The sequence below is a fragment of the Sus scrofa genome, chromosome 4, assembly GCF_054392235.1.
Source record: "Sus scrofa isolate SSC_HxYL_T2T_F1_AM1 chromosome 4, Sscrofa_HxYL_maternal_Yorkshire_Landrace_v2.0, whole genome shotgun sequence".
NCBI classification, from domain to species: Eukaryota; Metazoa; Chordata; class Mammalia; order Artiodactyla; family Suidae; genus Sus; species Sus scrofa.
In genome coordinates this window covers 105,314,317-105,342,279 of record NC_139386.1, presented here as the reverse complement: position 1 = coordinate 105,342,279, position 27,963 = coordinate 105,314,317, and the positions used below count along the sequence as shown (strand labels likewise).

General features: G+C 50.0%; 1 protein-coding gene and 1 non-coding gene across 37 annotated transcripts in view; one reads left to right on the top strand and one right to left on the bottom strand.

The window, feature by feature from the left end:
• The window catches only part of LOC102164320 (NBPF family member NBPF6-like), a 118,751-nt gene that overhangs the window by 10,309 nt on the left and 80,479 nt on the right, over nucleotides 1-27,963 (bottom strand). For 6 of the 36 annotated variants that reach the window (XM_085023253.1, XM_085023255.1, XM_085023250.1 and 3 more), the window contains 11 exons: nucleotides 22,580-25,402; nucleotides 21,903-22,465; nucleotides 14,901-15,025; nucleotides 12,250-12,330; nucleotides 10,366-10,495; nucleotides 7,707-8,057; nucleotides 5,697-5,901; nucleotides 5,042-5,144; nucleotides 2,504-2,718; nucleotides 1,321-1,375; nucleotides 253-467 (listed from right to left, as the gene is read on the bottom strand). In XM_085023253.1, the coding sequence (XP_084879379.1) occupies nucleotides 253-467; nucleotides 1,321-1,375; nucleotides 2,504-2,718; nucleotides 5,042-5,144; nucleotides 5,697-5,874 (766 nt within the window). In that variant the 5' untranslated portion in view covers nucleotides 5,875-5,901; nucleotides 7,707-8,057; nucleotides 10,366-10,495; ... (2 more) ...; nucleotides 21,903-22,465; nucleotides 22,580-25,402. Of the gene's footprint in view, nucleotides 1-252; nucleotides 468-1,320; nucleotides 1,376-2,503; nucleotides 2,719-5,041; nucleotides 5,145-5,253; nucleotides 5,902-7,264; nucleotides 8,058-8,184; nucleotides 8,361-10,365; nucleotides 10,498-12,249; nucleotides 12,331-13,616; nucleotides 13,795-14,900; nucleotides 15,026-16,823; nucleotides 20,800-21,902; nucleotides 22,466-22,579; nucleotides 25,403-26,060; nucleotides 26,259-27,434; nucleotides 27,675-27,963 lie in introns of those variants that run through there. The other 30 variants (XR_014844292.1, XM_085023249.1, XM_085023274.1 and 27 more) reach the window with 19 other exon arrangements.
• Nucleotides 22,572-22,735, top strand: LOC146404140 (U1 spliceosomal RNA). The gene has a single exon (XR_014845008.1). It is a non-coding gene; the product is annotated as a U1 spliceosomal RNA (small nuclear RNA).

Genomic DNA, 27,963 nt, shown 5'->3' with positions numbered 1-27,963 from the left:
ACTAGGTCTGACAGTCACTTCCTGAGGATGTCCAGCTGGGCTGAGTGAGACACACCTGACTGGGGTCCATTGCCTTGAAAGTGGGTCCAGGTGGACAGAGGCATGACCTCGACCTAGGAAGGGATGAAGGCTCCCTGACCTAACCTGGTGTTTGGGTCTCATAATCCATCTTTCCCCTAACTTGAACCGACATATATCTACAGGGTCTACTTTCGAAGAAGACCTTGCTCAGTCTAGACGGGTTGTGGCTACCTGGGTGACGGGTTGGAACGTCATCCTCCTTGGCACGGGAGCCAGCACAGGCTCCATCTGTAGCAGGGCCAACTTTTGGCTCATCAGATGCACGTGTGCCATCACCGGAAGGCTGGGTGCAGTCAGACCTTTCCTGGACCATTGAAGGGGTCGAAATGCATTCATCCTGGGATTCCTGCAGCACCTCCTCCTTTGCAACCTCCTGCACTTCCACGCTGTGCCAGGTGGGAAACGAATGACGGAACATTAAACTGAGAAGGACATACACCAAGCTGTCCCGGGTGATTTCAGGGGAGGGACAGGGAGTGGTCACAGAAAGCAAAAGGGCAACATCCTTAAAGAAGAAGGTAACTGTGCTGCTGTGTGTGAAGTGCAGTGTGGCTCCACAGTTTGGGAGGCAGAGAGACAAGCACGTGCTCCGTGCCCTGGCCACACATCAACTGATGAGGAAGGACACTCAGCCATCCCAGTGTGGTGCTTTCAGGAACATGAGCCACACATGAACTACCACACCAGGCGCTAGCACCATGGGCCTGAGTCACATGATATTCAACATAAAGCAGCCAAGGGAATTCACCTACTAAGGCATCATGACTCCCAGAGAAGTTATGCCTTCTTTGAGGAATAGAAAGCTCTCTATGGTATCTTATTAGAACTACTGTCACATGACAAGTACATCTGGGACATCGAGATAATTTTCTTGGTATTACATTTTTCAACTTATTTCCTTTTAGTTACCTACCTCTCAGTCACCCGAGACAGCTGGGTGGGAAGAGACATTTATCGCACTTTGGAGGTCATGTAGGAGAGACTAGATATTCCCTGTGTGCACAGGAGATCCTAAGGGCAGTGCATTGCCTTGGGTCACACACACAGTTGCCACAGAGACAAGACACAACCGAGCCAACCGGCCATCTCCACATGGGAGGAGGGAAGGAAGAAAATTCAGTCTGCACTTTGCTTCTCCTGGCATCTGGCCCTATGACTCTCTTGACCTCACTTACCCTTCTTCCTGGGACCTCTCCATATTTTATCTCCCCACGACCACATCCTGACAGGTGATGTTACCTGGGGGTGAGTGCTGCTGCTTTGTCATTGTTGTCCTCCTCCTCTTCATCGCTTTCTGTAAACAAATTCAGAAATCCCCAGTCAGCTTCTGCCCACTTCACCCATGACAAACACAAGGACTCATGTGGCCATGGAGCCATACATATCTATGTGAGAGTTAGGATAGTGGTGATGGTCTAACGCATTGTCTTTTAGCAATTTCCTTGCCTCCAAAGGGCTGGATCACCACGTCATCAGGCAAACACTGCAGTTGTCTCTTCTTCCTTATGTCACGGCACTGGCGTCCAGCTTCCATCTCAACCTGTACAACGGTATCATCCCTCCTGCCACAAATTCACCATAAACTCCTGCTCTGTTTTTTTTGGCAGCTCTCACAAGATCCTCTCCTTTCTGCAAGGAGAGGAAGAACCACCTAACCCCACATCCCTCCATCTGGGGACATCACGGGCTCATCAAGTGGGCTTGTGTGTGTGGTGTCAAGGGAAAATTCTCTCCATGGAAAGTGCTCCACCCTAGACAGCTTTCCCAGCACCAAGTTCATCAAGTACATCAAGGACCTTCTCCAACCCCTCACACGGAGGGGCCTTCATTTGTTCACATCCCCACATTTCATCACTATGGCCACCATCAAGTGATCAATCCGTTATACAGATGAGGAAACAGGTATCCGGATAGGAACAGTCCGTCACTCAGTCCTAGTTCTAAAGGCAGCACTCAGGCTGGAACCAGGCAACTGTCACACGTAGGCCAGGGCTCCTTTCCCTCTACAGGCTGCCTCCTGTCGCAGCCTCCTTTCTGTGCTTTATCCCTGGGTGCATGCTGCCTCCTGCACGAAGGCCCTCGTCCATCGAGGAGGAGGCAGAGTTGGAAAACTATGACCTCTACCCTATGCGTTTGCTTCCCCTCTGTCCTCACCCTCAGCCTGTCCTAGTCCTACCACAGCCCCTAATGGGCCATGAAAACCAAACAGCTGCTAAAAACATTCCATAGTGAGCAGCTCCCTGGGGGCTCAGTGGGTTAAGGATCTGCTGTTGTCACTGCTGTGGCACGGGTTCAGTTCCGGGCCCAGGAAGACCATAGTCAGCAAGCACAGCCTACAAATCCCCAAAACATGCCTAGTGAGGTGTGAAGACTCGGGGACCATGGAGCTGCCCAGTGCAATCGGGGTCCGTGGCCCCCTTACCTGGGCTGAACTTGCGGGCGAGGCGCTCTGCCAGCCTGTGTCCCTCAGTCAGCTGCTCTCGCAAGCCCTGCCCCTGGTCCTTGTCAAGGTCTTTGTGGGTGAGGAGGTCGGTGAGGTGCTGAACGAGCAGGACACAGTCATCCCTCCCTTCCTTCACCTTCTGCCGTAACTGGGTCAGCTCTCTTGCCTGAGCGTGAATCAGGACATCCAATTCCCTGAGGGGGCACACAGGTACAATTTGAAATCCCAGAGACATGGACCACACACTCTTAGGGCATTTGATGCTCCCTAGCATCCCCAAGGAGCTCTCGATGCAGAAGTCTGACACCTAGGGGGTGACCTTTCTGGGGCAGAGAGAGAGGGGGACGGACAACAACGGCGGCCTCTGGAACAGCCAGAGCTCCCCTGCGAGTCCTTGACATCCCATTCCTCGTGTTCTTCTGGGAACAACCCCAGTGTCCTCCTACACCTGCTTCATGGAGAGGGTGCTCCAGGTCCTCCCTCAGCCATGCCCGTTTCCACCCGAAAATACACATCAGGCACTGGCAGGCACTGACACAAAGCCAGACACCCGCTGTGGACAGTCCGGCTGGTGTGAATTTGAAGGACCAAGGGAATGACAGGGTCCAGGATGGAGGCCAAGCTTGAGTCAGTCAGGAGGGGATTGTGAGGGAAGGGAAAGGAGGTTGGGATCACAAAACACTGCAAATGTACAAAATGCCCCTGAGCTCTTCGTTTGATTTGAATTAAGTGAATTTCATGTGCTGTGATTTCAAATCAATAATTTGTTTAAATAGCAGAGTTGGGAGTTTCCCGATAGCCTGTGGTTAAGTCTCCGGAAATGTCACTTTTGTGGCTCAAATTTCTGCTGCTGTGCTGGGATTACTTTTCTTTTGTTAAAAAGAACAGTGATGGATGTGCTGTTGTTTTACAATGTTGTGTAAGTGTGTGCTGAACAGCAATGTCACTCACTTCTACATATATAGATTCCTTTTCATAGTCTTTGCATATGCTGTGCTATACAGTAGGATCCTGAGGTATATCTGCTTTCACATATTTTATTTGAAAACATTTTTAAAGTAAAGTATAGTTGATTTGCATGTGGTGCTGGTTTGATTCCTGGGATGGGAACTTCCCTATGCCTTGAGCAGGACCAAAAAACAAAATTTTTTAAAAAAGCATGCAGTCCATGATTTTCTTTTCTGAGGAGATGTTCATTTGTTCTGGATATTAGATTCCAGTTATAAGTGATATCAGGAGGGATCGGGAGCTTGGGCTTATCAGACACAACTTAGAATAGATTTGCAAGGAGATCCTGCTGAATAGCATTGAAAACTTTGTCTAGATACTCATGATGCAACAGAAGAAAGGGTGGGGGGAAAATGTAATTGTAATGTATACGTGTAAGGATAACCTGATCCCCTTGCTGTAAAGTGGGGAAAAAAAAAAAAAAGTAAGGGAAAAAAAAAAAAAAAAGCATGCAGAGTTCCCGTCGTAGTTCAGTGATTATCAAACCCGATGAGCATGCATGTGGATTCAGGTTCGATCCCTGGTCTTGCTCTGGGTTAAGGATCTGGCGTTGCCGTGAACTGTGGTCTGATTCACCCCCTAGACTGGGAACTTCCATATGCCACAGGCGTAGCCCTAATAGACAAAAAACAAAAAAACCATACAAAACAAAAAAAAATGTGACAAATGAGGCTTTGAATAACAACTGGAGTTTCCTGATAACCTGTGGTTAAGTATCCAGCATTGTCACTTTTGTGGCTCACGTCTCTGTGGCTGTGCTCAGGTTATTTTTCTTGAAAAAAAGAAAAACGATGGATTATAGTTGTTTTACAATGCTGTTTAAATGTGTCCTAACAGCAATGTCATTCAGTTATACATATATAGATTCCTTTTCACAGTCATTGTATACGCTGTGCTATACGGCAGGATCCTGGGGTATATCCGCTTTATATATTTTATTTGAAAACATTTTTAAAGTAAAGTATAGTTGATTCACATGTGGTGCTGCTTTGATCCCTGGGATGGGAACTTCCCTATGCCTCGAGCATCACCAAAAGATGAAAAATTAAAAACAAAAAAAAGCATAGGGCGTGACCGACATGGCTCAGTCGTTAATGAACCCAACAAGCATACATGAGGATGTGGGTTCGATCCTTGGCCTCGATCAGCTGGGTAAGGATCTGGCACTTCCCTGAGCTGTGGTGTAGGTCGCAGATGTGGCTCAGATCTATGGCTCTGGCGTAGGCTGGTGGCTACAGCTCTGATTCAACCCCCCTAGCCTAGGAACCTCCAGATGCCATAGGCATGCCCCTAAACGTAAAAAAAAAAAAAAAACATGGTAAATGAGGCTCTGAATAACAACTGTACTGCATACTTCACCAGTGGCTGTTCTCTGATTATGTCATGAGCATCTGTGTCCGGGTGCCTGCCATGAGCATTTCTGTCCTCTCCTGGCCCAGTGTCGATCCTGGCCCCACTTCACAGAGGCCTAGACCTTCCACCGGCCTCCCAGCACAGAACCCTCCTTACCGGAACCTCTTGGCCAGCGCTGGATCCTCTGCCAGCTTCACCAACTTAAACTCTAGCTTCTCCCCCAGCACGGATTCAATGATGTCTCTGTCCCCTTCACACTCTGCAAAAACAGAGACGCTGCCTCAGGGGGAGGCTGGACACGTGGCTGTGGTCACTGCCTTCTAGGGAGGAGGCAGAGTCCATCCCAAGGGCAGGTGTAAGCCCGTTACCAGGCTCTACGCAGGGATTTCCACATCTGATTCCTCGGGCTCCCAACTGCACGGCCTTCCAGTCCTCCCCATTTTAGAGCTGAGGAAAGACAAGCTCCAAGGCACAGAAAGGAACGAGACAAGATTAACTGCTGTTTGGCAAGGTCAGAATTCACACACCCCCAGACTGACCCTCAATCAAGGGCCACGTTCCCAAGACAGTATTGTACCCTCTGAGGTGAGACACAGAGCAGGGGCCTGAGGGGATGGTTCCCTGGTGCCTCAGTTCTCCCACCCTCTGCCAACTGAGGGAGAAAGAGCCACCTCTGCCTGCCCTGGATTGTGGTCAGAATGAACTTCATTTTGACAAAGGGAGAGAAGATCAAGTCTGGAGAGTGTTTCCTTTCCTAGAAGGAAGCCAGTGACCACTCATCGCTTGGTTGCCCCCGACCCCTAGGACGTACGGTATTTCTGCAGCTGGTTGGCCAGGGAGTAGGCAGCAGCTTTGGATACAAGGAATTTCTCCCTGAGGTCTCGGAAGTCCTGCTTGCTCTGGGCCAGCTGCCGCTGAAGCTCCTGGTTCTCTCGCATGAGTTTGTGTTGTGCCCTCAAGTCTGATGAAGGGCCAAGAGACACTGCCATGGTGACACGTGGCAGGAGAGCCAGGGCCTGGGGAGAAGACACCCAACACAGGGTGGATTAAAGCACGTGGAATCCCATAGGCTGAAGCGGGAATGAGGGATGAGGAAAACTGGAATTCTTAACTTACTGTTGGGCACACCCGAATCAATACCCCACAACACTGGAGGGTCTGTATCCACAGAAACCAAGTTCAAGATGCTAGAGCTCAGAGCCCAAGGCCCTGCCTGTAGCTCAGACGGGGACTGGCATGAGGAAGGGGGACCCAGGGTGCCAGGGAACTGTCTGGAGTTGCCACAACAGAACTGGAAGGTGGGGGGAGGGTTGATGGAATCTTGGGGGCCCCTGGATTCAGGGGCCTAGGCCATGCTGATACACAAGGCTGCCTGGTGCCTTGGGAAGGTCACCAGCCATGGGGACACCCCCTCAGCAGCCACACTTCATAGGTGTCTGCACTTGTGCTAATACCACTGCGCTAGCTCCCTCCCTCCAAAACACATCTGCGCAGAGCCCTCATCTTCACTCTCCTCTGTTTACCAAAAAGTCAAGACACAAGTAGTTTCCCAACATGTCCTATTGTCTTAAGGGCTGTCATGAAGGCACCCCACCTTCTCTGGAAATGTTAACACATTCCTAAATCTCTTCCACCAGTGAAAGACATCAAACGTTTAGACTGCCATGAAGTTCTTCTTTGGGCTTCCCCAATGTGATCTGTGACATAAAAGTATAGGACAAAAGCAGAGTATAATGCTAAGGGAAGGAGTAATTTAGAAAAAGTATTTGGTCCCGACTCAGTGCTCTTTGTGCTGCATCTCCGTGTTATGTCAGATTCTTCTCTTCACTGGGGCAGCCTGTTGGCTTCTGGAGAAACTTAACATCCCAAACTTCGAAGATCCCAGGCCAGGGATCAAACCTGTGGGTCAGGCTGTTCTAAGCTCTACTGTACCTCCTCATTCCATTCCAGACAGGGAACACTGCAGGGGCTGGTCCTGGTCTAAAGGTTGTCAAGGCTGCTTTCAGATGCAAACTAGCCAAGGTCAAGGTTTGGGGATGGCTGTTCAAAAGACTCTTGTTCCTCTCCTATTCCTTCAATTATGAACATGACTTCTTTCTAGAAATGGCGAGTGGGGAATATTTATTTGGGAACATCTTATCTGTCCCCTGCCAACTGTATTCTGTCCATAACTACACAGTGGACAAAGGAGGGACAAAGTCAGGTATGTTCCTAGCACCTAGTAAAGGGATCGTATCTAATCCTATGAACTATCTGAATAATCAGAAGTTATTTTCCTTATGAAGAAAATCTCAGCGGTATAAAATTTCCCCAGACCACACATTTGGTGAGGAAAGCATTGTGCATTAGAAACCATTTCTCTTGGGCATTAAAACCCACCTTCTCCCATTACAGTCAACAGAATGACAGTACTTTTAATGGAGATGAGGTCTGTGATGGTTGTTCCAGGGTGATTTTCCCAAGAGGGCAGTCTGTCATTTAATGTGAGGTGAACTTTTAAATTTCCTTATCTTTTCTCTTAAGTATACTCTGTAGTGTTTGTTCTGCTCAATCACTTTGGTTTTCTTCTCAAAGCATCCTTATTATTTACACGGTGAATATTTGTTACCCATTTGCTGCCATCTGGCACTCTTTTTGTCTTTGTCACCCCCCTTTCTTAAGGCCATCCCTTCTATACTGACATACAATTTACCAGAACAAAAACACACACAACTTATGAGCACAGCTCAGTACACTCAACATGCTGTATCCATTGTGGAATCACCACCCAGATCAAGAGACTGCACCTCCACCATTCCTGAACTTCTCCCGTGCTACTTACCAGTCAATTCCCATCTTCCACAGACAAACAGGGTCGGAATCCTCTCACCACAGGTGAGTTTTCTTTATTCCTGCATGTCACTGAATTGTAAAGATGCAAGAGGGTCTCCTTTCTCTGTGTTCTTTCAACCAATGTCTGGTTTTGAGGTTCCATCTCAATTGGTTGCATCAATCATTTGGTTTTATTCTTATGCTAAGAGATAGTCTGTTTTAGGAGTATAGCACAATATGATTATCCATTTTTCTGATGACAAAGACATATATTTTTGATGATTATGCATAAAAGAGGTATGAATATTGCTGAACAAATTATCATCTGGAGATAGGCGCTGTGTCTCCGAGGCAGATGCACCTGAGAAGAGAAGTGCTTGGTGAAAGGGTAGAAACAGACACCATTTGCAGTGCAGTTGGGTCATGTTCCATTCCTACCCTGCCCCCCCAAGACAGGCCAGTTCCAGGCTCCCTCCATTCCGACAAACCTTCATTGCAGCCATTCTGAGATCTGCCGTGCTTTCCCATTTGGGTATCCAGGATGTCATTTTGGACATCTTCTACTCTAAAGTGACTCTTCAAATCTTCTGCTAATTCAGAATTTACGGTGTCTATAATTTCTTGCGTGATGTGTAAAAGTTCTTCATATATTTTGGAGAAATTCCTTGTCGGATATATGCGTGGTAAATAAAATAGACTGCTGGTCAATGGACTGCCTTGTCACTTTTAAAATGGTAATGTATGATGACCTTCAAAATTTCATGTTTTATATAACTCAGCTGAATCATTTTTTTAGCCCATAGCGAACACCTTCATTTTAGAAGGAGAATGAAATTTCTGTCTATGCCTTAATTGAGAAAATAGTTCCACTATTTGTGAAAAGCTTTGAAATTTCAGTGAAACATCTCCAATTACCTTTAGAGGGCAGAGAAAAGTGGCTTTTAGTATTAGCTTATTCTAAGTGAAGAGTCATTTGTTCTAGGATTTTTTTTAGAAAATACTTTTCATTACCTCAGTGAGGCAAAGTTCAAATTAATTGCACATGGGTGCGGGTCAATTTTCTATTCCCCAATCTTGTCTCACTGTTATCGCTGTGTTGTCTTTACTTGGACCAATACTACAATGTTTACATTACTGTGGTTTTTACGGGCACACCTGTGGCACAGGGAAGTTTCTCGGCTAGGGGTCAAATGGGCTGCTGCAGGCCTACCCCACAGCCAGGGCAAACCTGGGTCTGAGTCCTATCTGAAGCCTATGCTGCAGCTTATGGAAAGGCTGGATCCTCAACCCACTGAGCTAGGTCAGGGATCAAACCTACATCCTCCCAGAGAAAATGTCGAGTTCTTAACCCGCTGAGACACAACAGGAACGCCTCGTGGCTATAGTTTGAACATGACTTTGGAAATCTCCTAGAGTAAGGCCTCTAACTTAATGCCTCTCCACAGTTGATGGGCCAATCCAGGTACCGTGGTTTCCATATATGTTTTATAAGGAGTTTGCAAATTATCCCCGGAATGCCTGGGGCAATATGATTTCAAATAATGTTGATTTCACATTCAAACAATATTAGGAGTTTCAATCTTTGAATATGATATGTATATTATATATATTTATTTAGGTCTTCTTAAATTTAATGGCCACACCCATGCCATAGGGCTGTTTGTGGGCCAGGGATTGACTTCAAGGTGCAGCTGTGCCAGTGCCAGATCCTTTAACCCACTGCAGCCAGGCTGGCATTGACCCTGAAGCTCCGCAGCAACCTGGCCGCTGCGGTCAGAGTCTTAACACACTGGGCCATGGCAGGACCTCCTATTTAGCTCTTTAATGTCCTCGGCAAGAGTTTTCAGGAGTCTTCAGTGCATATGTTCTTAAACATTTAATGATTAAGGATGGGAATCTCAAGTGTGTTCTATTGAATTTCATTTGCTAAATATTCACTGCTATTTAGTGAACATTCCTATATTCTGGAGGAATACAATACACTGTTATATGAATTCTCTTGAGGTATAATTCAGACACAACACACTATGTCACTTTAGAGTATACAATCAAGTGCACTTTGATAGCTGGTTACACTATGAAAACTACAGCTACCATCTGATACACGGTGTGTCCATGTCCTCACAACCTTTGGACCCCTTTGCTTTCCTTCACTCCCTCAACCCTCAGCCCCAGGCAACCACTGCCATTAGAGATGAATTTGCATCTTTAGCACCCTTATAAATGGAACTACGCACGGACTCTTTCCTGTCTGCCTGCCTCCATGCAGCTTGATTCAGAGAATCTCCACCATCTTACAAGCAACAGCAGCGCTTGCACATTTTTTTGCTAAGCACTATTCCTTTATATCGATACTTTGTGTCAGTTCATACATTCACCAACTAATGGATGTCCCTGTAGTTTCCAGAGTTCAGTTCTTTTGAAGAAACTCACTATGGATATTCATGTGCAGGTTGTTATGGGGACATACTCTGTAAACACCTAGGAATGGAAAGGCTGCTCACATGATGGGTGTGTGCTCAACTGTCATTCAGCTTTTCAAAGTGCCTGAATGACTACTCATTCCCCCAAGTGTAAGAAACATCTGGTGGCTTTACCCCTTTACCACATGTGGTATTTTCAATCTCTTTAAATTTAACCATGGTAATGAATATATAATCGGAACTCACTGTAGTTTTAATTTGTTTCTCTGATCACTGACACTGAGTTGATTATCTTTTTATGTTCTTGTGGCCCATTTATGTATCTTGTTCTGGAAGAGTTTCTTCAAGTCTGCGACCAATTCTTGGACTGCGTGGCCTTACGAGAAAAAATATGTGTAAGAATAGTACGATGAACACCACAGATCATTACTTTCACAAATTAAACAATGAGAGAAATGGAGAATAATAAATGGAAAAGGTGCTGTAGATGAGAAACTCAGTAGGGCTCAATGTCAAGTCTCACTGTGATGGACACAACTACTGAATCCCAATCAAACTTCTAATAGGTATCTGGGAAGACATTCACACGCTAATTCTCAAATTTATATGGAAATTCAAATGTGCCTCATTTATCAAAGCAATTTACAAAAGAGGAATAAAGGTGGATGACTCACACTGCCTGGTTCCAAAATCACTACAGAAATCTTTTACTGCATTTAAAGGGATTTTGTGGTCCTTTTAATAGCAGTTTTAAGCATTACCAGAGAGTGTGCATTTAGGTCCTCAGTGGGGTTTGTGATTTACAAATATTTTCCACTATTTGCAACTTGACCTTTCATTTATTACCAGCGTCTTCAAGACCAATATGGTTTTTCAATTTTTATGAATATTTATAAATCAATGTATTTTTCAAGTGGTTATATCTTTGGCCTCATCTAAGAAACATATTTCTAATCTAAACTCACAAATATTTCCCTCTAGGTCTTCTACAAATTTTATGGTTTCCATTTAATTTGGGGGATTTTTTCTCTTTTTTTGGTCTTTTTGTATATTCTAGGGTCGAAACTGGGGTATATGGCAGTTCCCAGGCTAGGGGTCCAATCGGAGCTGTAGCCTCTGGCCTATGCCACAGCCACAGCAACTTGGGATCTGAGCCACGTCTGTGACCCACACCATAGCTCACGGCAATGCCAGATCCCCAACCCACTGAGCAAGGCCAGGGATTAAACTCCAACCTCATGGTTCCTAGTCAGATTCGTTAACCACTGAGCCATGAGGTGAACTCCTGGTTTACATTTAGGTCTATGATCTATCCTGAGTTCCTTATTGTACAAGGTATGAGGTATGGATTCAGCCCAGTAATATAACTACTTCTCACATGCATATAGACATCTATTAGTCAAAAAGCTGAAGTAGATCATTCTTTACCATCTGTTGAAAAGAATATGTTTTCTCCATGGGGTTACCTCTCTGCACTGGTCAAAAATATCAGTCTTGTTGTAGGTAAAGGTTTACTTTTGGACTCTTTATTCTGGTCCCTTGATGCCTTGAAGTATCATTGCAACAGTTCCATCCTGATTTGACCATGATGACTATAAACTAATTCCTGAGGTCAGGCAGAGCTAGCCATGCAACTTTGTTCCCTATCTTATACCAACTACTTTGACTAAGCTGTGTGTGGGTGTTTTGTTTGTTTGCATGTTTGTTTTCTGCAAGCGTAATGGCAGCATATGGAAATTCCCAGGCACAGCAAGACAGGATACAAAACGCATCTGTGACCTAGAGTGCAGTTTGGAGCAATGACAGATACTTAACCCACTGAGCGAGGCCAGAGATTGAACCTGTGACCTCATGGATGCTAGCCAGATTTGTTTCTGCTGAGCCACGATGGAACTCCAAAGTGAGGAAAACCAACATCCCCAACATACTGCCTCTTCTAACTCCTGAACAAAAACTCTTTCCATTGTGTTGCATTTGAGAGATTTGTTTCCCAAAGCTCCACCGTTTAGACTGGGCCCAAGACTCAGTATGACCATAGATTGCTTCTCGCTGGTTTGGGTTGAACCAACGTGAGAGTTAGGTCTTGCATGTCATTGTATACAGTGGGCTGACTGTCCCTTCCTCTTTTACCTCTTGCCAGTTGGGTGTCCGAAAGGTGGTGTCATGTCATTCCCCACTTCCACTGACAGTCCTGGATGCCACTGCAGCAATCTGTCAAAACAGGTGTTTCACATTGTTTTATCAAAATCATCAGAGCCCATGTTTAAGTCGGCATCATAGTCAGCATAGTAGTCTGACAGTCGAGTCTTCCGTTAGCTCAACAACGAAAATCAGAAAATGAGAAATAACTTCTTTATTAGTTTGACCTTTTCCCCAAAGACATACCACTTCCATTTCAGGTGTGTGTGCTGATATGAAGACTCCTGACCTCCTCGAACCAGTCACTACTTGTCTAATACAATAGAGCTTAGTTACATACACAATGACGGCAAATCATGGGATAAATATTTATAGAGCGCGAGGTGCATAGTTTTGCTAAACATGTTTTCTCAGATGTGATGTCCCTCTGAGCCTACTCACGTGTGGCTTCAAAAGCCTCCACCATTTTTCTCCACCCCTTTGAGGCCATGGTCATAAAATCTCCTCTACCTCATCCTAGGTCACCTGCCATGGGATCTCCTTGATTCCATAGCCCTAGAGGAAGAGCCATGGTCCCAGCTTTTTTCATTAAACGGCCTGCTGTTCCCATAAGAACAGGGGAAGCCAGTGGCTCTCTTTGTTCTTTGGAAGGTAGGGCCATCACTGGGGTCACCTGAAGAAGCTGTTGCCTTCACAAGTCACCAGATGATGCTAACCGCATTGAATGCTCTCACATTACATGACACTAAAGCCCACCCATGCATTCCGTTCCCTGAAAGGTCACTTTCTGAGTGGGATCTTAAAATGTTTGAGATTCACTGTCCAACCACACGAGTCCAACTGTCCTAGTCCAACCCTCTGCTTATTCTTTGGAATGTGCTACACTCTACCCAGAAGCTATGAAATGAACACAGGGAGGGAGCCCACACGAACAACCGTGACACTCACCTAGGACAGTTGGCACCTGGGACACTTCCTGAGGGAGGGTCTCTAGAGGCCTGTGACCTGATGCTTCAGGAAGCAAAAGCCAGGCACTGTCACTGCTCCTGTTTGTACCTCTCCTTTCACCAGGAGGAGCCTGGTGGTTTCTGCCATTGATGTTCTCGCCTACAGACACCCAGGCTGAGCTGGGAAATGCCATCTTCACACTCTTTTCAGGAAGGATTCCCACCCTCCCCTTCCATCCCCCGCAAGGGAATCAGTACAACACATCTCGCAGAAGGGCGCACTGAATGCTTTCATGGAGCTCAATAGGGAGAGAATCTGCACGTGTGGAAAGTATTTAACTTCTCAGAGAGAAAACCAAAAATCACCAGTCATCATGACAGGTATGACCCTAGAAGACATACTAAACTTGCCTCATTATTTCTCCACTTCCCCAAGACATAGTCGGAGTTACAGATCTTTGCGGTTTTCTCTGGAGACCTGGGCAGTGTGGACTGCTTTAAGGCAACATGGAGTCCGGGTGTCATCTGCACCCTGAGAGCCTCGAATCTGGCTGGAATCAGGGCCATGGAGCCAGGAAAGGCCATGCAGCTGTTGGGAAAAAAGAGAAGGGAACCAGGACCACCCACCAGGTCATGCCTTGCCCAAACGGACCACTTGCTCCGTTGACCCCAACACCAATACACCGCTCATGAGTTCACTGCTACCAGACAGAGAACGCCACAAACACGGGGATAACCCTTTATCCACCTCTGTGTCCAAGAATCCTCACACCAGGTCAAGCACTGAGGACCTTCTCAGCAACATCCTGTCACTGATTGAATAAGACGGGTCTCAAGTCTCTGCTCACCTCAACTCCATTCCAACGGTCCTGACAGGGAGGCTCTGCTTTCTCCCAGGATGTAGCACGTCGCCCTCCGTAAAGAAGAGCCTGCCCTACACGCACCTTATGCCATCACCTTCACCTCGGGTGACTCTCAGGCAGACACACCTGTCCTCGGGGATTCCTCTCCTGGTTTCACTACCATCAGGAACAGATGGCCTCAGTCTAGCCTCCCATCCTCTGGGCTGCAGCAACGACCCAAGTCAGGGGAGCAGCAGGCACATTTTGGTGCAACCATGCACACTTGTGCCTTCCTCTCACTGCGGTGATCTCCCCAGGAGAAGCTTACTGAGAGCTGAGCTCCGAGGTGTTAACACAGCAGAAGGCACATTAAGCGCTCAGCATGTCTTGAAGAGACCCTGTGTGTAAAGCCTTCCAAACTAAAGGCACAAAAGGATGATTATCTCTGCTTCAGATGCAAGGGACCCCCTCACCCTGGCCCCTTCTGGCCATGGGGCAGACCTGTCTGAGCTGCCAAGGACCATCTCTAATTCTTCTCCAAACCTCATTTCTCTCTCTTAGCACACACTTCCGTAGAGGACGGCCACTGAGGGCAACCCCAAGGTTGTGGCTGAGGGCTCTAGGGCACAGCCTCCTGCTGCCTCCTCCTCCTTATGGAACTGGTGCTTCCCAGCAGAATAAACCAACCCTGATCCATCCTGAGCATTCCTGGGCAGCTGCACATGTTCACATGGAGACAGTGACTCTCCCAGCCTTCCCTGCTCAGCTCAGGCTGCACACGGAAACCTGGATGATGCTGCGTGCATCCCTCAGTTGCCTTGACTTTTTGAACTTATCTGGTCCTCAGTCTCACCTCTCTTGCAAAGCACCTCCTCTGCCATTACTTGGGTTCTTCTCATCCTCAAAACCTGTTGATTTTCTTTCTTCCATCTCCCCCTGCAGGTCTGTGAGTTCAGTGTGTGGACTCAGTTCAGGCTCCTGCAGGAAAAGCACAGACAAGGGACCAAAGTCAAGACTTGGCTGCAGTTCCCAGGGCACATGCAACATGCATCTCGGACCCACAGGCATGCAGGGAAAGAAAAAACAAAAACAAAAAAACTCAGCAGGAGAGGAATTTCGAGTATTGGAAGGACTTTATCTTCCTGATGAAGACACTGTGGTTCATGGAGATAGGGAGATTCTCCCAGGTTCCCACACCACTTGGGGGCAGCAGAGCCACCCATGAGCCTTGGCCACAAGCTTTTCTGTCCAAAAGCTCCGGTATCGCACAGCTGAATGTCAGGGAACACTGGGTCAAACATACAATTGTTCACTCTTCAAACAAACAAACAAACAACAACAACAAAAAAAAACAACTGAAAGATATTTCCTGAAAGAACACTGTATCACTGTTCAACTGTCCCTTGTTGATACTCGGGCACTTGTCAGTCCAGCCTGGCGCATGGGACCAATGAACACAAAAGCATTAAGCACATCACAACCATATTTCAATATATATTATCTGTCAATATGCACCTTCCGTGCTAGAGATCATCTTTCTGACAGCAGGCACTCTCCCGGCCTGGTTCACCCCACCTCTCCTCCCCAGTGCCTCCTCAAGTGCCGGCCAGATCCAACATTTACTGCCCAGCAGATAAACACCAGGTACCAGGGCTACCTTTTATCCATGTCTTCTCATCCCATCACATTTCCAATCAGATCTTATCCTACATCGGTGCTAAACAGCGAAAGCACAGTCCTAGGAAAAGCAGTCCACCATGCAAATATCTGCTCCATCATGCACCAAAGTTACATGACATGAAGATTTCATCGCCCTCTGGGGCACAGTGATCTCATGGATAACAAACACGGAGGACCGTATAATGTGAAACAGACAAGGCCATATTGACCTGGGATGAGGAACCGTGCTGTCAGGCAGCCCACAGGCTCTAAGCCCTGGGCTCTATGCTCAGCTCAAGAAGGGCAACATCACAGTCGCTATGCAGCATGTGAAACACCTCAGGGCATAAGGCCCAAGAAACTGCATCCACATGAAGGGAAAAGCTCCACCATTCCAGGAAGAGCCTCAGCTTAAGTAAAGCCAGTCCCTTGCCCAGGTGCTCTCTCAAGGGGAAATGTCACCTTGTCCAGGATGGGTGCTCAGCCCTGCCCAGCCCTTCTCTTTTCAACCACAGAAATGGGTAGGGTCCTGCAGCCTGCACACCTGTGCAGCACTGGCCAGTGGGCCTTGATGTGGCCTCAGGAGGGCAGCATCCCTGGGGACCTGTCCTCAGGCTCCTCCAGCTCTCAGCTCAACTCCAAACCCACAGGTAAAGCACAAAGCCCTGAAAGGTCAGCCTGTTCACTGAAATCTCAGGTAGGATCCACCCTTTGCCTACCTGGCTGGCGTTTTTCATTTCTTTTCTAGTCCCTGGCCCGTGCGCAGAGGATAAAATGAAAGGGCCGCATCAATGATCAGTCCTTTCGAAGTGCATCCTTCATGCTCCCTGCCCAGGCCCTTGGTGCAGAGTGGGAGGTGTGAGAAAGTCAGGGGCCATCTCTGTGCTCTCACTTTCACGGCCTCTCTCTCCCCACATCCTGATCCCCTCACTGCTCCCTCTCAGACCTTCCAGAATGCCAGGCACCGGCCTTCACAGAACATTCCTCCATCAGTCAGGAGTTGTGACAGAAAGGGGGGCTGTTTCTACACACCTCCCCACCCACAAATAAATCCCAGTTCACACTCCCCCTCTCCCTCCTAGCTCTCCCAGCTCTCCTAGTCAGGTCATCTCCCCACCTGGAGCGGGGTGACTCTACAGGTAACGCTGGGATGCGGCTCAGGTCCAACAGGAAGAGAACTGTGATTTTCAGGACAAGGCTGCATCCAGAGCAAAGTGAGGCATCGCTGTGGTCTGTCGTTAGCACCCCTTCCCCTGCTCTCGACTGCACTGCTTTTCTTTCTCTGGGGGTGTTTTCTCCAACTCTCTGATGGGCTTTCAGATGCCGGGAGCAGAGCCTTACTGCCAAGATCAGGCCATCACGGGGAGATGTTATTATTCAAACACAGATGCAGTCATTTGTGTCAGTGAGGGTTGGGATGGAGAAGCACTGGCATTTCCTAATCACAGGTTCGTTGCCACGATGAAGGCAGAAGAGCCGAGACAAGCCATTTTAGTGATGTTTGCGAATGACGAGGACATCGAACAGGCTGTGACTCCCTGGGAGATGGCAAATTCACTTGGGTTACCTGCTTCAAGGACCCAAGATGGCAAATAGTCACAACTTCAGCAACCCAAGGCACTGGCCTTTAGGAGGCAATGGAATGGTTAGTGGAAACACTAAAGATCAGACAGAAATGCAGTCACTTCCGCTCCTCTCAAACAAGACCACGTCACATGTCCCACCAGAAAGAGTTAAGGGGGCTTTGCGCCTGCCGTTTCACTTATTAATCACCTTTTAAATTTGTATCTATTTGTTTTAGCTTTTTAGGGCTGCACCTGCAGCACGTGGACGTTCCCAGGCTGGGAATCAAATAGGAGCTACAGCTGCCGGCCTACTCACAGCTCCCACAGCATGGGAGACATGCTGCCTATGCGACCGACACCACAGCTCAGAGCAACACCAGGTACTTATCCCCTTGAGTGAGGCCAGGGATCGAACCCCCATCCTCATTGATACTAGTCGGGTTCGTTAACCACTGAGCCATGAAGAGAACTCTGGTTCCTGCCATTTTCAACGTGATTTGAGGAGTTCCCTGGTGGCTCAGTGACTTAAGGATCCAGCGAGGTCCCTGGCTCAGGTGACTGAAGTGCTAAAGGTTCAATCCCTGGCCCTGGAACCCCGCAGGCCGTGGGTCAGGAAACAAAGGTGCTTTGAGGGGAGCAGTCATTAACCACATAGGATGAGCTGACATAACCGACTAGCCTTTACCTTAGGTCTTCTCTCGAAGGGTGAAGGAAGGGCTTGTCTCTTGCTAAAGAACATCCATTCAAGGGGCAGTAAGAGGAAAGGTAGGATCCTAGGGTCAGGCCTTCCCTACCACACTCACTGAGCTGCCCAGGATCTTGTGAACCAGATGTTCTGGTCCCTGGGCAGAGGTTCCCGACTTTTGGTCACACATCCCGGGGGTTGGCCTAAGCCCAGTGCTGCCGAGCTTGGCCGTGGAGGCTGAGCTCCTCAGGCACAGCCATCTTATTCTCTCTCCTCTAAACAGGACCTGACCAGAGATGAAGGTTTTCCCGCATCTTAGTTCATGGGGGAAAATAGTCCATCATCGTCTCACACGGGGGCAGCCCCATCCTTCCCTGGCCTGTTGGGTGTGTGACTGGCAGGGATGGGTGAGGGGCTGGAGAGGAGCAGGGACAAGGAGACCTAGAAACAATAAAAGGCTGGTTGGAAGACAGAGGAGGTGGGGGAGGGGGAGGGAGAGGGGGAAGCAGACAAAGGAGGATGACCAGAGCTTGAATGTCACCCTCATCAGCTCTCTGGGCCCAGAAGGGCCTCAGCTCTCTCTTCAACTTCCCCTGACCTCAGGCTGGACACACACACACACACACACATCACACAACACACACACATACACCCAGGCTCCATCTCCTCCTCCAGCCTCCTCTATTCCCACAAGAGCAGCCTCTCATCTTCCCCCACCCCCTCCCATACCTTGACTCTGGGGAGTCTTTCCTTTGTCCCTACAGCTAGGCACACACTCCCCTCTAGAATCCAAACCCTTCTCTGCGCTTCTGGGGAGTCCAAGGCACAGAACTCTCCCAGGAGAGGTGGAACCACAGGCCCCGGGGGGCCAGGGGGGTTATAGGGTCACTGCAGAATCTGAATCCAGTGGTCCCAGTTCACAGTAGGCTGATTTTTGTGAAGATGTCAAACGTGCTCAAAAGAAAGTAAGCAGAACCTTGGTGCAGGTCATTCTTGCATGTCGCACATCATCCTATGGAATCCTCAGCCCCATGATCACTCCCCACTCCAAAGTCACAGAGGAGTCTTAACAAGGGCAAAGCAGGGCTGTAGGGAAGAAGTAGAGGAAATGAACGAAACCTGGGCCCATCCCAGAAAGGCCCAGGTAGATAAGCTACTTAACGCCACTGGCTTAGCAATCCACTGTACTAGTCAGCTCAGGCTGCCATTAAAAAAGAAAAAGAAAGAAATACCATAGACTGGGTGACTTTGGCAGAAATGTGCTTTCTCCATGTTCTGGAGGCTGGAAGTCCAAGATCAAGGTTGGCGGGTCCCCTAACTCACTTCCTGGTGACAGCTCCCTTCCTGGCTTGCACATGGCCATCGCCTCATGTGTCCTGACATGGCCGCTTCTCCTGGCTTGAGCTGGGCTAGGGCAGGAGCCCAAGCTCTCCGATGCCTCGGCTCATAAGGACACTAACCCTATCAGATCGGGGCCTCAAGCCTGTGATCTACCTTAGTCTACGGGACTCCCTCAAAGGCCCCATCTCCAACGACAGCCCCACTGGGAATGAGGGTCCAAGATAGGAGCTGGGGGTGGGGGGTCGGATACACACACTCAGCTCACAACACCCTCCCCAGCTCCTCGCCCCCTCCCCCGAGGAAGGTCTTGGCAGCTCAGAGCTCTGGTGCCTGGGACCTTCCCAGGCCCTGGGGCCTCAGATGCCTCTCCCCACAGACTTGTCGCCTCCTCTTGCCCCGACTCAAATGCCCCAGCACGGGCACAGCTGTGGACTGGCAGGGCCTCACAAGCAGTGCAGGGAGAGGCTTTCCCCTGGCTGGCTTTCAGCAGAGAGGGGCTGGCGCCGACCCACAGGCTTGCAGAGGTGTGTCCACTCAGGAGAGTGGCTGTGCTAGCAGAAGAAGGCTTGCCCACAGACGTCCACGGCCGAATCCCTGGATCGCGAGACTATGTCATGTGACGTGGCCCAAGAGACGTTGCAGGTGCCATGAAATTAAGGACCTTGAGATGGGGAGATGGTCCTGGAGGGCCCAAAGGAATCCCAAGGGTCCAGACACTGAGGTGAAAGAGGGAGGAAGGAGAGTCGCTGTCAGAACAACCTGATGTGAGAATCACTTGATCAGCCATGACGGCCTGTGAGGATGGGAGGGGGCTGTGAGCCAAGAGCCTGGGCATCTTCCAGACACTGGAAAAGGCAAAGCAACAGTGTCTGCCCTGCAGCCCTCACAAGCAACCTCAACCCTGCTGGCACACTGACTTTACCTCAGTGAGCTGCATCTTGCATTTCTCATCGCCAGAACCCTGAGATGATAAATGTGTGTTGTTTTAAGCCACTAAGCACATGGCACAGTAACCACAGGACACTCCTACAGTGGTCGCTGGTGGACAGAGAGGATTTAAACCCTGTTCTGGTGGCTATTTGTTACCATGGCTTTAGAACAGCTACTCTATCCCCAGAAAGGAGAACTTTCAAACCTCTCCATCCTCAGTGGACAGGACTTCAGTAATGCTGGATGACAGAACATCATGCTGGGCTCAGGGATAAACCTCTAGCACACTCCGAGGTTGGGGTGTGGACGTGTGTTTGGGTGTTCGTTTGGGACAGGGCTGGGGGAGGGCTTGGGCACTGGAATTACGGCATTCTCCACAAGGCTGGCTGCACGGTGCTGGGCACAGCCTGGTCTTCGGTCATCGCCAGGCCGTCTAGCATCTGAACCCCCTTCCCATGTGTGAGGAACTTCCCACACTCTGGGTCACATACTTGCTTTCTTGGTTTTCCTCGGGACTCAGATGTGGGTCTAGTACCAAGGGCTGGCCAGTCCCCAGCAGTCACAAGGGCTCCAGCTTTTGACGTGAGTTGAGAGACTCAAGGAGGAGGCCCCGGGTGTCATTCACCTACAGAGCCCTAGTTTAAGACTGACCAGGTGCGGCAGAAGTCACTGGAGCCACTGGCGGTGTGTCGCCTGTGCAGGGCCGGTAGTGTCACCTGTGCAAAGTGACAGGGGTTGCCACTCAGCAGGGGACAGTGGTGTCCTTCCCAGGTAGTGCTACAGTGTGGCTCCGTCTGTGTGCTCCCTCTGATTGGCCTTTCTTATTCCTGTCTGTACAGCCTGGTTCTCACATTTCCTGGAGATTCTCTGAGCTCTTACTATCCCATGATACTAAGAATATTTCCAATGACTGAGTAGATTTCCACATCTACTTCTGAAGGTTGCATAGAGATAAAGGAGGAGGAAAGGGGGAGAAGAGAAGATGAAAGGGAGGTGCCCCCCTGGAAGTTAGCTGGGGGCCCTCCGTTCATCTGCTGTCAGCTCCATGCTTCCCCTCAAGAGTCAGCTTCCCCCTCAGCCCAGAGGCACCCCCAAGGATCAAGCTAGTCCACTCCTTGCTCTCTGGTCGGAAAACTCAAGCCCGCGGCCTTCTCCAGCCTCCCCCACCCCCTGACCTCAGCTCTCCCCCAGTCTGTGATAGAAAATGACACAAACAAACAAGCAATCCAAGTTCCCACTCTTCAAGGAAACATGTCACCTTGCCAGCCCTTCATCTAGGCAGCAGCTCTTCTTCAGAATCTTCATTTCTTGTATTCTGAATGGTGAGGAAAGAAAAACAGGGTCCCTGGGATACAATGATGAGAATGAAGTAGGAAGGACGTGCACAGAAAAGACACCGAGCAGCCCTTAGTGATGTGACCCTGAATCTCTATGTCTCTGCACCTGACACATACTTAGACTCTTGTTCCTATTTGTAGCCATTGTTTTACACGTGTGTGTGTGTCTGTGTGTGTGTGTGTGTGTGTGTGTGTGTGTCTTTCTGTTTAGGGCCGCACCCGGTGGCATATGGAAGTTCCCAGGATAGGGGTCAAATGGGAGCTCCAGCTGCCGGGCCACACCACAGCCACAGCAACTGGGGATCCGAGCAGCGTCTGTGACCTACGCCACCACTCACCGCAACGCCGGATCCTTAACCCACTGAGCGAGGCCAGGGATCCAACTGGCGTCCTCATGGGTACTGGTCGTGTTCTTTACCGCTGAGCCACGACGGGAACTCCGACGACTTCCTTATTCCTTAAGAAAGTTTTGGATCAGCGTAAAAACTCAATTCCAGAATTCCCTCCCTGGGCGCGTCACCCAAGAATACAGATAAGGAAGGACTCTAGGCGGCTGGCAAAAATCCGCCTTCACCGCAGAGTTAAGATCCGAGTTCCTTTGCCGCTGGTCGAAGGGCTCGGCCAGGTGGGCGGGATCGTGACGTCACTCCCCTATTGGGCCGCCGCCCCGCCCCTCTGCGGTCGGGCCGGGAGGGGCGGGCTCAGGGGCGGGGCTTGGAGGACAGGCGCCGTCTCAGAGGTCGGACGTGGGGGCGTGGGGGTTGGCTTATGTAAATCGGCGGCAGAGTCGGGTAACTTCCCGCCAGCCGCTTCCCCGGGTGTGGAATCCTCCGCAGATGTTGCTCCTTTTTCATTTAGAAGCGGTGTCCGTGGGGTGCTGAGAGGCACGGAAAAGGAGGGGCTGCGTAGGGTGGTGGAGGGGGTCGGGAGGGAGGGGGAGCAAAGTGAGCGTGTGTGTACAGTGCAAGGCTCCGGCGGCCGCGCGGGGGGCGGGGGGAGAGGCGCTCATACTTACCTGGCAGGGGAAACACCATGATCAGGAAGGTGGTTTTCCCAGGGCGAGGTTCACCCATTGCACTGCGGGTGTGCTGACCTCTGCGATTTCCCCAAATGCGGGAAACTCGACTGCGTAATTTGTGGTAGTGGGGGACTGCGTTCGCGCTCTCCCCTGGCGTTTCTGCGTTTAAATGGCAGAGTAGTCTTTTGCGCCGAGTGTGCGCTGTAGTGAGTTAGCGAGCCCCGTTAGCGAGCAAAGATCCTTTTCCCAAGTGTGCTTTTTCGTTTTTTTTGTGGGCAGGCCTGCCGGGCCGCCTGATTTCTGAGACAAGGGGCCGGGGCCATGGTCCCAGCTAGTCAGCAAGCCCGAGAGCACTGTCCATTCTTCGCAGCGATGAACATACTCCTCGCCCTAGACCAAGCACTGCCCTGGACCTCTTAGCACATCATACAAGCAAGGCCCGACAGGATCAAACTCTTTGCGAAGAACTCATGCATCCCTGAACCGGAAGCCCGACGTGTACCACAACACAAAACTCTCCGGCCTCCAACAAGGTAAAGTTCAGTGTCTGGCACTCCATCAAGAGATCGCCGAGTATCCAAAGAGGCAGCAGAAAGGACCCGTCATGAGGAGACGAATCCAGCATTTGCAAGTGACCCAGAGCTCACACAGATGTTCGGATCACCAGAGAAGAAGATGAAAACTTTGATTCCAACGGTGTTCATTCTATCAGTTCAAACAGTTATTCAGACACATGGGAAAGAGCAAACCAACCAACCAACAACAACAACAAAAAACCCAACAACAAATAAAAAGACCCAGTCAAACTTGAAGGCAGGAAAACCACAATGTCTGGGAGGAAAGGTACTGCAAGGGATCAAGGGTGTGCAATTAGAACGCGCAGAGGAAAACATTTTGACAGGAACTGTATTGACTCTGCACATCCCACTTTGAGTAGTACTACTGGCCTCTCAACTGCACTGAATCTTCCAGTCCCTGAAGCCTGTCTTTCCATTTCCTCGGGTCTTCTTTCATCACTTGCAGCAGCAGTTTTCAAAACTATTTCGCAGGTATTTCATTCGTTGGGGTGCTAATGTAAATTGAATTTTTTTTTAACTGTTTTCTTTCAGATTGTTCACTGGTGATGTATAGAAACACACCTGATTTTTGCCTGTCGTGTGCCCTGCCACTATACACAGTTCGTTTGCTGACTCTGGTAGTTTCCTTGTGCGCGGGTTATTGGGGGTTTTTTTCTTCGTATGGGAGCACGCCATCCGCAAAGGGGAAGACCGACAGGAGATTCCCTCCTTTGGGTCTCTGCAGCCCCCCTGCGTCTTGGATCAGCACCCACAGCCTAGGCCGGGGAAATGGAAATCAGAGGGAGCCCTCTTTCTTTGCAAGCCAAGTTCCAGCTGGCAGGAACCAGGCGACCCCTCAGGGCCCTGCAGATCAGTGCTCAGGGCCTCCGGAGTTGCCCGGAAGCCTGAGGCCAGAAAAGGGCGAATTCCGGTAAACAGGGCCAAATGTTGCGCTTTAGAAAGGGGCCGGGGGTGGGGTGGGGGGTGGAGGTGGGTGGAGAGCAGAGTTCCCGGCGCTCTTCTCCGGAGTCTGGGCCACCTCTGTTCTTGAGTCCTCGGGTGAGGTGCGCCTCCCGCTACCTTGCCCACCTGCTCTGTGGGCGGGAAGGAGGCAAGACACCTGGTCCAAAAGGTAGAACCACACGGTGCTGCCCATGGTTATCAGGCACTGGCAGCGGGTTCTCCGTTAGGATTCGATGTCACACCCAAGCTGCCAGGGTCCCACAGCCCACACCAGTCTCAATCTCTCGCTCTCTCACTCTCTCCCTGTCGATCTCTCCCCCAATACTCCTAACCCTCTGCCTCCTTGCCACCTTTCCTCGTTCACCCTTCTCCCTGACACCTGCGTCCCCTGGCTGAGGCCGCCGCACCACCATCTTGGGTGGAGAGCCTGAAGAGCGGGTCGAGGGGGTGCCCCCTTGGCCTTTCTAAAACTTTTTGTCTGGCTCTAAATCTGCTGCTAGAATAAAGGTTTGGAAGAAGAGCCGATCTGAAAAATCTAGGTTCCTTTGGGACTAAAAATCTTAGAGGTGGCATAAGAATTCTTGTTCTGGATCCTGCGGTGGTGTGCATCCTTGGCAGAGCGTTTACTGGGTGGTTGCTGGGTGTCAGGCGTGCTCCAGGCAAGGGGCTGCGTGGCGAGGGAACGCTGGAGGCGCCAAGAGTGCGCGGGGCGGTGGGGACACAGCTGATTGGTGTCCTTCCTCTGCGCGACCACCCGGGCTTGGAGGGACTTGCGGTGAGCACGACGAGTGAGGCCGATGGCGAATGGGAAATGGGCGGTTGCTTTCGTTCACACGTTGAAGGGCCGCTCTCAAGGTGGCCAGGAGCAGAGGAGTATGGTCTGGGGCCTGGCGCTGTTTCGCTGGAGCCCCCAGCTCCCTTAGGTCCCTCGGGCTCCGAGTCAACTCCAAGACGTGTCCGACGACCAGGCTCAGTGTTCCCGGTGTTCGCGAGGTTGCACAAAATAGGAGACATTTGAATCTTTTTCCTGCTGGGGTGGGAGGCGACCGGGAATACATTCTGATTCCATGACCTTATTATAACAGGCCCTTGAGGCGGTGTGTCTCTGTGGCGCAATCGGTTAGCGCGTTTGGGTGTTAACAGAAAGGATGGTGGTTGGAGCCCACCCAGCCCACCTCTCCTGCACAGCACCTCCTCTGCTATTACTTGGGTTATTCTCATCCTCAAAACCTGCTGGTTTTCTTTCTTTCATCTCCTCCTGCAGGTCTGTGAGTTCAGTGTGTGGACTCAGTTCAGGCTCCTGCAGGAAAAACACAGACAAGGGACCAAAGGCAGGACTTGGCTGCAGTTCCCAGGGCACATGCAACATGCATCTCTGACCCACAGGCATGCAGGGAAAGAAAAAAACAAAAACAAAAAAACTCAGCAGGAGAGGAACTTCGAGTATTGGAAGGACTTTATCTTCCTGATGAAGACACTGTGGTTCATGGAGATAGGGAGATTCTCCCAGGTTCCCACACCACTTGGGGGCAGCAGAGCCACCCATGAGCCTTGGCCACAAGTTTTTCTGTCCAAAAGCACCGGGATCCAACAACTGAATGTCAGGGAACACTGGATCAAAAATACAATTGTTCACTCTTTAAAAAACAAAAAAACCTGAAACATGCTTCCTGAAAAAACCGTGTGTCACTGTTCAACTGTCCCATGTTTATACTCAGGCACTTGTCAGTCCGGGCTGGCATATAGGACCCGCGAACACAAAAGCACTAAGCACATCACAGTCATATTTTAATATGTATTATCTGTCAATATGCACCTTCTGTGCTAGAGATCATCTTTCTGACAGCAGGCACTCTCCCGGCCTGGTTCACCCCACCTCTCCTCCCCAGTGCCTCCTCAAGTGCCGGCCAGATCCAACATTTACTGCCCAGCAGATAAACACCAGGTACCAGGGCTACCTTTTATCCATGTCTTCTCATCCCATCACATTTCCAATCAGATCTTATCCTAGGTCGGTGCTAAACAGCGAAAGCACAGTCCTAGGAAAAGCAGTCCACCATGCAAATATCTGCTCCATCATGCACCAAAGTTACATGACATGAAGATTTCATCACCCTCTGGGGCACACTGATCTCATGGATAGGGAACACGGAGGACTGTAGAATGTGAAACAGACAAGGCTGTATTAACCTGGGATGAGTAAATGTGCTCTCCTTCAGCCCACAGCCCCTAAGCCCTGAGCTAAAGATCGGACAGATATGCAGTTACTTCTGCTCCTCTCAAACAAGACCACATCACATGTCCCACCAGAAAGAGTTAAGAGGGCTTTGTGCCTGCCATTGCATTTATTAATCACCTTTTAAATTTGTATCTATTTGTTTTAGCTTTTTAGGCCTGCGGCATGTGGAAGTTCCCAGGCTGGGAATCAAATAGGAGCTACAGCTGCCGGCCTACTCACAGCTCCCACAGTATGGGAGACATGCTGCCTATGCGACCAACACCACAGCTCAGAGCCAACACCAGGTACTTATCCCCTTGAGTGAGGCCAGGGATCGAACCCCCATCCTCATTGATACTAGTCGGGTTCGTTAACCACTGAGCCATGAAGGGAACTTCTGTGCTTGCCATTTTCAACGTGATTTGAGGAGTTCCCTGGTGGCTCAGTGACTTAAGGATCCAGCGAGGTCCCTGGCTCAGGTGACTGAAGTGCTAAAGGTTCAATCCCTGGCCCTGGAACCCCGCAGGCCGTGGGTCAGGAAACAAAGGTGCTTTGAGGGGAGCAGTCATTAACCACATAGGATGAGCTGACATAACCGACTAGCCTTTACCTTAGGTCTTCTCTCGAAGGGTGAAGGAAGGGCTTGTCTCTTGCTAAAGAACATCCATTCAAGGGGCAGTAAGAGGAAAGGTAGGATCCTAGGGTCAGGCCTTCCCTACCACACTCACGGTCAACTCAGGAAAGGGCCACCCCTTTCCAGGGCCTAGGCTGAGCTCCACGGTCCTCAGTGGCTTTTCTAAACCCTGGGCAACCCCGGACACTTCCCAGTTACCCTGGTAACTGTACACCTACACTGACAGCTCCCTTTCAGGTACCCCTGTATGGGAGGAGGCCCATGAGGCTGCCTTAGCACCCACTGTCCTGCATCTGAAGCCAATTGGCTCTTTAAACAGAGTCAGCTCAGCTCCTGGGTGCCCAGGTGAGAGGAGGGTGATGCTCAGGGAAGCTGCTGAGAGGCCAGGGAGAAGCCACACCCCCCACGTGGCCCCACTGTGACCAGAATCCTCCATCTCCCACCTCCTCCTGTCCTGGAGGGATGGCTGCAGGGGCTCACCTGCCACAGGAGCATCTTGGTGAAATCTGGAACCTTTGCCAGCGCCTGGAGGAGTCCATTGTATTCATGACCACCTGAGGGAGCAGCTGCAACACAGGCTTAGCTCCACTGCCCCCTGAACAGGAAGGAGAGGCCCAGGGCTTCCCACTCCTGGTCACAATGAGGGGGCTTCTGAAGGTCACCCTTAGGCTGAGCTTCACAGATGGCAGAGCACTGAGGTCTGCTTTCCTCCACTTGCTCCTAACACACAGACAGTCAGCAAGGCGGGAGGGGAAAGGACCATTCTCCTCCTTTGTAGACACATCTGAGCTGAGAGGTAACTCTCCTCAAGCCAGAACTAACCAGGCCTGGTCCCCAGAATCCTCTGACTTCTCCACCCTTCTTACTTAATCTGCTCACAGGCTGCCTGCTGACCTCTCTGTACCCTTGTCTTGTGCTTGGCTAGTGGGAGAGTCAGGTCTGCAGGGGCCTCCCCCAGCCTCTCCCCTGCCCCTGCTGGCTTCCTCCCTTCCCTCTCCCCCAGGCTGCC